The sequence below is a fragment of the Cyprinodon tularosa genome, unplaced genomic scaffold, assembly GCF_016077235.1.
Source record: "Cyprinodon tularosa strain WSP-4 unplaced genomic scaffold, ASM1607723v1 ctg2, whole genome shotgun sequence".
In the NCBI taxonomy this organism is placed as follows: domain Eukaryota; kingdom Metazoa; phylum Chordata; class Actinopteri; order Cyprinodontiformes; family Cyprinodontidae; genus Cyprinodon; species Cyprinodon tularosa.
Window position 1 is genome coordinate 4328397 of NW_024038733.1, and position 12383 is coordinate 4340779.

The 12383-nt window shown below is 37.7% G+C and overlaps 1 protein-coding gene across 1 annotated transcript; it reads left to right on the forward strand.

The window, feature by feature from the left end:
* Positions 1–1003, forward strand: LOC119783080. Its single transcript, XM_038284402.1, has 2 exons — positions 1–154; positions 354–1003. The coding sequence occupies exon 2, from the start codon at positions 356–358 to the stop codon at positions 938–940; it is 585 nt and encodes a 194-aa protein (XP_038140330.1). The 5' UTR covers positions 1–154; positions 354–355; the 3' UTR covers positions 941–1003.
* The last annotated feature ends 11380 nt before the right edge of the window (positions 1004–12383 follow it).

Sequence of the window (12383 nt, forward strand, 5' to 3'; positions counted from 1 at the left end):
AAGAAGAAGAAGTCGTTACCTACCTTTGAACGGGCACAGCTGTTTTTGGAGAGGCGAAAGGTTTGACAGCGAGAAACCTTCAGTAGGGAAGTTCAAAATCTGCTAATTTCCTCTTTTTTCTTTTTAACAGGCATTTCTGTGAACATAGATGAAGGTAGGGAAGTTATCCCAGCTGTTCTCTAAATCCGCTTTTTGCTTTCATGTTTAAAAAGGCAAACAGAAACGAACAGCTGCTGCTTGGCGAAACTTGTTTCACTGTTTTAATTCCTTACGTTCGCATTCATGTCGTCTTAAAAGAGCTTTGGAGAAAAAAAGGACAAAAAAGTTTGATCTCATGGTGTTCTTCTCTGCAGGAATGACTGCTTACACAGTAGTTGCCTGTCTCCTGGTTGCTCAGCTTACATCTGCCAGAAATGACGCTCCATGCCAGCGCTCCAAGTGGAACAATGGATACGACACCTTCATCAGGCGCCATCTGCCTCCTGGAACTCCAACTTCTCTGGACCAGAACCAGTGGGAGAAGTTCATTAAAGGTCTGGGGGGCTGCAACAGACCGACCCAGTCCTTCCTCCAGCCCAGTGAGCTGCAAAAGGTGAAATCAGTGTGCAGCAGAGGAGGTGGGAAGGTGCTGAAGGACAACCTGTGCATCAGTAAGCAGCCCTTCACTTTTGTGACGGTGAGGAGCGAACAGGGAACCTGTGGGATCAGAAGCGTCAGGGAGGAAACCAAACACTTGATCCTGGCCTGTGAGGTTCTGGAGAATCAGTGCGTCCCGGTCCACTTTGAAGGAAACCCCACGGATAAAAAGCCCAGCAACAACGCAAGAGATTGCTCAGACCCTCAGAGCAGAGGCCATGCTCCCACTTTTACAATAGCACCTCTCTGGTTGTTTGGTGTCGTATGTATTTTTAATGGGCTCTGGATTCTAAATTTCATTTAACGCAAGAATGCTATTATATATATATTTTTTACTTTCAGTTATGTTTTCTGAGTTTTATGACAGTATTTCTATGGTTCTATCAAGAGTCTTTATTTGCATGAGCTTTTCAACCCACTTTTATATTTGATTGTATTATCTTTGTTATCTCAGGAGTGTTTTATCTTTAAGATCTAAATCTGTTTTTAAATGGTGATAGCATTTTAAAGGTGGAAACAAAGTTTACAAAGGGAAACAAAATAAAAAACAGATGAAGATTAATGCTTTAATTATCTTTCTTTGATTTCATCCAGTTAATCAAACTCTAAACCTTTCGCTTTTGCACCTGCAGGTACTCTGTAACAGCAAATTGCATCATTACACAGTTGTTATGTCTTTTTAAAAAAGGTATTACACCAGCCGAAAGTTATTAGCCAAACATAATCAAAGCATTTCCGTTTCTTTTTTTGCAACATCTCATTTAAACTTTCAACCTTCTATGTGTTTTGCATGTGGTGTAGTTCATATTTGAATGTGCTTTTATAAGTTGTGTAGTCCACTTTGTTCTGTGATTATTTAGATAAAACAAATAAAGATTTGCAATACAACTGATATAAAATGGTGTTAGGTTTGAGCATTTTTAAAACAGATATAGATTGTTTAATAAAAGCCTCTTTTTTTGACTCTGAAATGTTTCTTTTGTCTATAAAACATACATTTTAAAAAAGGAATCCAAAAGAAATCTGACAAGACTGAAAAAGAAAATTGTTCGATTAAGATATTAAAGATAGAGTGTAGGATTTTTGCAAGTTTTTGAAGAGACCCACCCTCTCCACAAAAATACACATGCTCAACCCCTGTATGCCTTCCTGAGAGGGAACGCCTATTTAACGCGTGAGAGAACATGTGCACGAGCCTATTTCTCCTCGTGCACGCTCTGTTTAAACGTTGCTGTTGCATCACTCATACAAGCTTGTTTTCCAAAAAAAGATTTGCAATTTTTCCACTATGTAAGACTCACCACTGGTCAGTGAAAATGGGGACAGCCTTACGTAACTATATTACCAGAATGATTGACAATTAGAAGGACCACTTCTTTTGATGATCAACCTGGAAAAAAGAACATCCTCCACTGTAATAAAATGCTAAAACTCACCCAAACACAGTTTCTCTCTGACCACAATCTAAATGTGTGGTCAGGTTTGAAAAAAAAGTGTTAGCAAGACCACCTATAAAAATTACTTAGCTACACCAATTTTGTCAGTAGCAAACAATTTTCAGAAAAAACCACCCACCACCACCAATAAATAATCCCTAAATTACAATGTTTAAAAGGCACGTCTAGCAAATATACGCTGAGATGATAAACAGCTGAAACGTGCAGCAGCTGACACCTCAGTTTCTCCTTTTTCTGATCTTTTGCAATCAAAAACTGTTTTATTTATCCAATCAATGTTAAAAAATGTTATTTATAATTTAATGTTACAGAAAATAAGGGCTTGATTAGACCTAGAGTTGATTAGACGTAGAATTAAAAAAATCTTCATTAAAATAATATTTTGAGGTAATTCTGGTTTTGAAGCAGCAGTTACATTTACTACTGGGGGAATCAGACAGAATAAATGAATATATTTATAAAGTTCATGCTAAAATGATTTCATTGGATTCAGTTAAACAAAACTTGAGTAGTGAGCATTAATCTATGGAGGACCTACATATTTAAGAATAAATATAGACATTTTTGCTCAATAAATACATAGTTATGCAATTGATTGGGCAAAAATTAATTAAATGAATAAATGTAACCATTATTTAAATTATACAATTGGAAATACATGTATTATAATTAGCTTATTTATCTATTCATTTAGTTGCCTTATTATGATTTTGAGCTTTATTATTTACCTGTTTTGTATTCAAATCTATGTATGTCTTTATTTTTGTTGTCTTTTTTTAATTTTGATTATTTTTTTTTACCTTTCTTCCATCCTGTTTAATGAAAGCATTTTGCCTGAACACATACCCAGACATCGCTCAGTCAGATTTTGGAGTTGACTGATTCTTGGGTAAAGGATTTATCATTGTCATTCAAACATGTCACAGCGTGTTTAAGGCCTATAAAATGTTTCTTTTGTTAGTTATGTGGAGAACCCTTTGTTATAAATATGAGCTGAATGGTTTAGTAAAAAGTTTGACTACAATGTTGAAGCCATGAGTTTATGTGGAAACTTCCTCTGACCTTATGCAGCCATGCTCAAAGCTTTTAGCTTTTATACAGTGGTGGACGAACTACTCAACCGTAGTACTTCAGCAAAAGTATCGATACTCATAGTCCAATCTTACTCAAGTACACATAAAAGTTACTCAAACATCTACTGAATTAAAGTATTGTAGTACTCACTTTTGAAATCACAAATACCATGCATATAAAGGTACTTAAGCATTCAAAAATAGAAATAAATGTTCTAATATCAGTACATTTCTGTAAAAGTTAAGAGTAAGAATCTTATAATCTTCAGAAACCTGACGTGCTGATGCATACAATCCTTAAATTCTATAGCACCTGTCCTCAGTATAAAATGCCACAAAAAATTAAAAATAAGGAAAGCTATTATTTCTCATTTAAAAACAAATCAAAAGGAAAACAAGAGTGTCTTGATTCTCCTCACGCTTTCACTATAGAATAGAGGTTTAAGGTCGAACTGTAACTCTGATTCGAGAACCCATCCTACTGAACAAACTGGCCACATGACAGCAACTAACAGTTTAATAAAGTTTATAAACTACAAATAATATCTGCCCTGAGTTTCTGGAATTTATGGAATGTCATACAAATCTCTCAACAGTGGTTTCCAAATTCAGTCAGTAGGGCTGCTATCGTTCAAAAGGAGAAGAAACTACAATATTTGAATTTGAAATGTATTTGAATGTATTTGAGTGAAAGTTGTAAGTACCCCCCCCCCCCAAAAAAAAAAAAAAATTCAAATAAAGACACTCATAAAAGTACTTAAATACAATTATCAAGCAAATGTACATTGTTACTTTTCACCACTGCTTTTATATTTGCACCTACAGCTCTTTTTCATCATGCAAGAGGAGTAATCAATTAAAAGGGTCAGATGCACGATTTAGATCAAACTTTGGAAAATGAAGCAGTAAGTCAGAGATTGATGTAATTTTCAAAAGAGGATATACAAGAACATATTGAGCAGCTATAATCATGCAAAAGAATCAGTGATAGAAAGACTAGATTGGGTATAAATGTAAATAAATAGGGACAACAGACATGTAACATAACGTTTTTTAATACGTTTCCCCTTTGCTCTACCTTTCTCATATAATTTTCTATATTTATGCCGCTATATGTTTACATAGAGTCCACTTTTCATAATTCTGCTTCATTCGTTCCCTATTCTAATTTAATTGAACTTTATCGATCTCCCATTGATATTTACCTCTGCATTTAACCCATCCCCTTGGGGAGCAAGGGGCTGCCATCATTAAGGGTCTTTTGCTCAGTATTCCAAGCTCTATGCCCTGACCACTAGGCTGCCAGTCCCCACTTGTACCACTCATAGGTTTATGCTTGTCCTCTTGGTCCTAGAGATGATCTCCTAGAGTCTAGGCTGTGGTGAAACGAGAGAGTTAAGTCATGATATTTGTCAATATTGGAGATAAATGCCTTGAAGCATCAAGGTTCTGGGTGCGATTCCCGGCCCTGGGTATTTCTGCATGGAGTTTGCATGTTCTCCCTGAGGATGTGGGAGTTCTGTCTGGGTACTCTGACTTCCTCCCACAGTCCAAACACATGACAACCATGCACAGTGTGAGTGTGCATGGTTGTGGGTCTCGGTGTTGCTGTCTGGCAACCTGTTCAGGGTGTACCCCGCCTCTGGCCCATAGACAGCTGAGATAGGCATCAGCACCCCTCACGACCCCAGCAGGAATAAAACCTGATGGAAATGGATGGATCTATGCAACAACAAATCTAAAAAATCATAACTTGTCAAATAGGGTCCAGCTGAAACTAATATGACTATGCTGGCAGTCTAAGAGTAAAACTGGTTCTTTTAGTGACACTAACAAAAACAGTACTGTATCTCATGAATGGCTTTTCAACACTTCTGGCTGCACCTGCCCCTGCAGGTATTTGAGTGGGCATGCAGTAACCCAGCGCTAAGTTCAAGTGATAGCAATAAATCCAAAGAACAATGGTTTTTATAGTCATAGTAGGTAAATCGAGCCTTACATGCCTGGGCGTCTTCCTGAATAGGGCTCAGAAAGTTCAGGTCTGACAGTGGCAACAAGGCACTGTCTGTTTTTCACCACTAGATGACAGTATTCCAGTAGCTAAGAGGAACCCTTAACAATAATGCCCTTTTAAACAAAATAAAAAGGAAACCAATTAGAAACCAGGCATATACTTCAGACTTACATCCACATCTAATTTATTTTTATTTAGTCAATAGACCTGTGATACTTGTGAAAACTTCACAAAAATACAGAGAGTGATATCAGAAGTTTTTGTACTATGATCCAATGATTCAAAGTAAAATAACAGACAATAAGAGGTATAATAAGTTTACAGTGTAGTGTGTTCATTTAAATAAGTTATGTATTTTTCCAGTTGAACAGTAGATATTAGGATATATCTATTCAAAACAACTGAACACTGTTACTGAAAAATATTGCTACCATTATCCATCCATCCATCCATCCATCCATCCATCCATCCATCCATCCATCCATCCATCCATCCATCCATCCATCCATCCATCCATCCATCCATTATATCTGAAACTTTATGCCTTTTTCCAAATCATTTTCTATAAAAATAGATCAGCTTGCTAAAAAAGCATACCGGTACATTCTTTCCTGTTTGTAACAATGAATGTGAATGCTTTGAAAAGTGGACAAAATGTCCATAGTGCAGCAGTTGTTGACCCTGGTCTGTTCTTATTTTCAAATTTCCTGCTTCATGATGAAATGAGGAATGAAGATGAATTTCTTTTTCATTTCTAACTAGACCCTCTAAATTATCTAATAGCTTTACAGTTCACAAAGAGGCTTTAGGCAAAGTCATAAGACCCTGTAGAAATCACAAGATCACTGCACTTAATGCCATGTTTCTGTTTTGAGCCTCAAGGTGCAGCAGTGCAATAACAAGAGAGAAAAAAGAATAAATACAACATATAGATATGAAATCAAATTAACAGGTAAAACCTGGGACTTCTACATCTTGCAACAGTGACCAGCGACTGACCTCTGTTCAGCCCAAGTCTGCTATACTGTAGTTTAGCAGATGAGAGCTAGCAGACCGTTGACACAATGGTGCCCGAGGAAAAAGCAAAAGCAAACAACAATCGACGATTCTGGTGGAGGAGGAAAGGCTGCAGGAGAAAAAAGAATGAGCGCCGAGTGAGAGGAGGCGTGAAGGCGACGGTGCATCAAGAGGGAGGCTGGGGGGGGGGGGGGGGGGGGGGGGGGCAGCTGCACTTTTATTGAACTTGCAGAGGTTTTAGGGCAAAACAAAAACACAAAGTCAGGTGAAAAGTATGGGAACCAGCTTTTATTTTTCTTCTCAGCTTTTACATCTAATTCACCTCACTGTACTTCATCCAACCTTCCTCATGAACGGCCCTATCTCCTGCACTTCCTCTCTCCTCCCTCCTGTTGTCCTCCACCTTCCTGTGCAGCTTTAAGCAATTCAGCGACATTAAGGCCCATTCAGTGCAGTTTTACAGTTCTGTGGTCAAGCAGCACCCCAAAGAGGGAGCCCATGAGCTCATTAAATCTGTAGGTGGTACTGACATCGTAGGAAGCAAGTCAAAGGGGATTCAAAATAAGAAGTAGTCAAGATTAAAGATTGCTGATTAAAACCCACAACTTTATCTCTAAACATTTTAAAATGAAGCTTGGATCTTCTGCTGTTCAGATCCACTCATGAGAAAAGAACAGGATAATTAGAACTGCAAAGACACAAGGGGGAGGGAAGATGGATTTGAGGGGCAGGGGAGTCTGCTCCACAAAAGGAATAGAGTGTGAGTAATTCAGATGTCTGGGTGCAACTGCAAAGGCATCTAGAGCTTTGGTCTCATGAACACATAGAGACTCAGCTTGAGTCATGCACACACACACACACACACACAATCTGCCTGCAGCCGCTTTAGATGCAAAAGAAAAATCTTTGCAAGGAAAAAGTGATGTGTGTGGGAAGGTTATTAGGTCATTGTTTTAGTCTCATGCTTTCTGTTTGATTTCTGCAGGATTTGTTTTTTATCCACAAAGAAAATCAACTGAGCAATGCACACACAAGTGGGGTCTTGATCTGGAAGAGGAGAACAGAAGTGTAGGAAACCAACATGATACATTTAGAGGCACTTAAATAGCTTTTGTTCCTTATGCTGATTCTCCAGTCTAACTTCTGCAAGTTGTAGCTGGAAACACAGGCCATGAAATCCTAGTCAAGTTATGATTTTTCAGTCAGATATCCCTCAGCAATCTGCTCAAAATGTATGCATAAAAAACCTTATCAGACTATTTGCAAGAGATTAAAATGCTGCTCAAAATCAGCAGAGACATAAACATTAATTGAGCAGTGCTGGGAAAAATAAATTGTTATAAACCCTCCTATTGCAGTCTATCAGTCACATAAGAAAGACGCAGAGGAGACGTTCTATTTCCAGACAGACTTTTCTTTCTCGACGTTCTTATCTCTTCCTCTCTGCTCTTTAACCTCCCACATTCTCTCCCTCTCATTTATAAGTTAAATGCTGCCATCCTTAGCACCCTAATCAAATCCATGTGGTTTGCTGGGTCAGCATGCCACCAGTGAAACAGTGCTTGCACACATACTTTTGGCTGCAACTGATTGTGAGTGTGCCTCGCTCGGGATGTTTGTTGTGCAACTGTTGTGAAAGTCAAACACAGCAGTGGTTCTAAGATGTCTCACTTATTTTTATGCCTGGAGAAAGAAAAACTTTTTTTTTCTTGAGACTGTAATTTGAAAAAGGACAGCTAGCATTTGGGTTATTGTGTATTTTTATTTCAGAAACAGCAAACGATCGCAGGAAGCAGGCCAGAAATGTGTCACAGGAATGTTTTGTCTGCTTTCCTGATCTCTTAATAATCATGTGGCCCCTCCGGTTCATCTGAAGGAGGTAAATCAAACAAGAAAGGTTTTATTAGACCTGTATTTATAAATCTAGAGTAGTAGCTTTTTATTGGTGAAACAAGCAGTAATTCCTTCCAGCCAGGAGTTGGTTCTTTGGAAGGCCAGGGTCAAGTTCACATCTGGGATCACTCACCATACCGGGGGTGAGAACTTTTACTGGAGGTCATCTAGACGTTAAAGTGGAGAATGACACTGAAGTGTGACTTTACGGCAGGCTAAACACTTGTACATTCACAGAAACAAGCTGCAGCTTCTGCAGACATATTGTTGCCTTAATAGTTAGAACAAAAAAGTTGCAAGGCCTCAATCTGCATAGGAGGCACAGCACCACAGAGTCCCAAGCAGTATTTGTTTGGCTTAGAGTTCTTTGGGACAATACATGGGCTGGATGTTCTACTGATACGACTCGGATCGGTGTTATTTGAATGAGAAAAGGAAATAGGAAACAACGAGCAGCACAGGAGGAAGGTAGAGTGGAGATATGGAGCAGGTCATTCTGGTGAGAGGGTTGAGAGACTCGGGCTGATTTGAATAGACATCCATAAAAACGCTGAGGAAGAAAAAGACTGTTTGCTCTCTGCAAAACTAAATGCAAACTTCATTTTTTGAAACTGACCTTTCATCAGGCAAAACGAGCCACTGCAAATCAGATTTACTTCTCCTGTTTCTCAATCATCTCTTAGCCCTGGCCTTAACAACCACTTCTATCTCATTCTGTTTTGTTTTGTATTTGTTTATGTTTTCTATTGCCGCTGTGTTATCTTTACATTTTCATTTAATTTTCATGTATTTCAATATCAATAGAGCTTTGGTGCAATACAGTGTTTTGAAAAGCTTTAAAGATGAAGCCTAAATTAACTGAATATGAACAATTAGTTTGTATGCTAAGTTTGATGGATATCTTTTCTATAAAATCCACAGGTTTCTTTAGTATTGCCATGCAAAGGCATTGTTTAGCTTTGCAACGGTTACTACTTCCAGTTTGTTTCATTGGCCTTACGCAACTAACTGTTAGCATGATCTTTATCTTTGCATGTTTGGATTTATTTTAAATTGAAATAAAATTCATAACTTACTTCCTTTTTTTACAAACTAAAATTTGAAAAGCTTTCGTTTTCACATCTCCTGAGTAATTTCTTTGAAGCACCACTGATCACTGCTGCTGGTCTTGTGTTTGTCTCTACCAGCTTTGAGCCTCTGGTTCCTGATTTTCTTTTTTTTGCACCATTGCTACTCTAGACTTTAACCGGGCCATATAAACTCCTGATTATGTTTTTAATTAAGCTGTTATATTTAGTTCCAGCAGTTTGCTGAGAGCCATTTTTCTGCTGTTACGTGACCCTCTACCTGAGTCATAATTGCAATCCTAAAGAGGTTTTCCTTCAGGGTTTAACCAGCTCCATTTATCTACCTGAAGATACATAATAAATGAATTATTCATAGATTTAATTGTGAGTAGCAAAGGGAAAACATTGCTGATGTCATATTCTTCTTATCCTTTTTTCTGCTCCTTGTTTTTCATTTTCAGCACAGCTCACTGCATTAGACAAGGTGACTAAACAGCTTTAGTCTTTTCCAGGGTGTTTTTTTTTTCACACCTTCGAATCACCTGAAAAACAAAAGCTAATTGTTTGGACTTTTCACATGCTAAAATCTACTTTTCAACTGGAACCCTTTTTTTAAAAATCCAGTTTTGTCACGACACTGACAGGCATCAGATACAGTTCAGTAACTGCCATCACTTAACGTTTTACTTGCATACAGATCGTGACAACCAGCTGGATATCAGCCAGTTCTTATGTCCTCTTCTTTATTTTTCCTAATGCTGACAATGTTTTGGGCCTTAATTGCACCTTAAAAAAAGCTTTGTTGTATTAACAGTAGTTTGTCTTCATTTTATGAGGAAAATCAGGCTGTCAGCCTTTGTGATGACAGCTGATAATATCAGTTACAAAAGATAATCTCTGTGTGAGAAAGAACATTGTAGGAAACAAAAGAGGCACAGAAAGATAATAACAGTGACAACACAGGGGAATGAAGATCACATCAGATAGAGCTGGCACCGGAGGAGCAATTTAATACATCTTACACCTCAAAAGACAGAGAAGCCTCTCTTCATTCACTCCCTCTTAACTCTATACTTACTTTCTCCTCAACAATGAGATTTGTTTTTGTTTTGTTTCTTTAAATCACCTGCACTCCAGTCTCTAACTTTCTCCCTAACTTAAATGTTCCTTATACCATCCATCTTCTACTATTATGTTCTCCCGCTCTTCAACAGGCTTGAGGAATGTGTCCGAGCAGCACAAAAGAACAAAAGCCAGACAGCAGGAGGAGAAGGGAAAAGAAAGTTGGTATGAAGGAGAGACAGGAAGAAAAAAAAAGAGGGGGAGGAAGGAACGAGTGGAGAGCGTGAGGCAGAGAGGAGCAGAGTACGGATGAGTGCCCCTGAATGCTGAGCCGTGCTTTGTCATGGCGTGCCGACATGCAGCATCACACACATTTCAGAGCTCTTTATCAATCCCCCACTTTGAAACAGGGCACACACACAAGATGGGCGAGGCTGTCACCGCGTTGCTCTGCTTCAAAACACTTTGATGCATTTTTGTTGTTCCGTCATGGTGATATGGTAATGGATCTGCAATCAAGCTGAAGATGGATTCTCCAAATGTTTGCCTCTTTTATGTTTGAACTGGTCACTTTGAATTTGATGACATGATTGATTCCCCCTTTTTTTGATGAGCGGACCACCAGTGTGGCACAATGACGTCAAACTGATGTCAAATTAAACTTGAGCAGCTTAACTCTGTTGTATATCCTGCGAACGTTGCTTTGCAAAAGTGTTTATTCACCTAAACTTTTCCCCCATTTTCTTATACATAAAACAGTTTGGTGAATTTGATACTTAAAAAATATGTTACAGCTTACTAAATGGGGATTGTGAAGAAGAAAAATAATTCAAAAAGTCAAGAAAATGCAAATGTCAGTTGTTTGTCTGTAACATTCTGGGCCAGTGGTTTAGTGATACACTTTTATTCAGAAACCAGAAGAGTTTTATAGATTAAAAAAGACATTACAGAAATATAAACCTTAGTGTTAAATTTCTCACTGTGAATTTACTGTAAATTACTACATTTTTTTTTACTTCACAGTGACAATGCCCATAGAATTACTGTGATATAACTGTAGAATCACAGTATGCAGCTGTTGATGTAAAGCAAGTATTTTCATTTGTTACTGTAAAAGTAATGCAACTCAGTAGACAGTAACTGACTGTAAATTTAAAATGTAAATAATAAGGTAAAGGTTCTACATTGGATTTCACAAGGGTTTTAACTAAAACCTGCTGTGAATTTGTTCCATGAACAAAGAAAACAAAGACCATACATTATTCCAAAAAAATGTATAATATCCATAGAACTGAAAATTAACACAATCATTAACTTTGCACATTTGCACCATGCATTCCAAGTCTACTAGTCTATGGACCAATGTCCTCACAAATGGGCTGATGGACATTTTCCCTCCTCTTCCTGCCTCAGGGTTATTGTCCAAGAGGTACCTGTAAACAAAAGACAACAACTATCAGTTTTACTTAATTAATTGTTGCTTTGTTTACCCGGGGTCAATACTGTAGACCCTGTTCCCTGTAAGTGAATACAACAAGAAAGAAAGAAATTTGTAATTAGAGATGTTCCGATACCATTTTTTTATCCCAATACATATACTTTGCTGTGGGTATAGCCAATCCAAAGGTCACATGTCAGCTGCTCGCTGATTATATTCTCTTCGCCATACTGACAAAAAGGAGAAAGTTTAGTCTTATGCTGCTGAATTTGATCCAATTCCATCTCGCAACTTCACCTATATTAAATGTCTGATCAAAGAAAACTAGAAGCATTTCAGTCATGAATTTAAAAAGACTTTACATTGATCTCATAAGGCAAATTCAATATTATTATTCAATAATAAAAAAAACAAATACTATCTGAAATCTTACTCTTGAGGGCGATGGCAGCAGAATTGATGTTCTATATCTTTCTGTCTTTCAGTGGACGTGAGGAAGCCTCCCTGAACATGCTACTGTTTCCACAGTGTTGTTTAGAGGGTGTAAAGATCATCCACGTCTTGGAGTTATGCATATAGCCTATCCAATGGTTAGTATTGGTTAAGTATGATAATACATTGATAATACAGTGCTGATTTAAATTGTAATAGCTTGCAAAGCTATAAATGCAATAAATTCTACATTGTCATTTTACCCACTCATTTTACCCAGGAGGAATCAACAAA

Bases quoted from the DNA above. Each gene is read 5' to 3' on its own strand.
- LOC119783080 (XM_038284402.1), top strand. From the start codon at position 356: ATGACTGCTTACACAGTAGTTGCCTGTCTCCTGGTTGCTCAGCTTACA.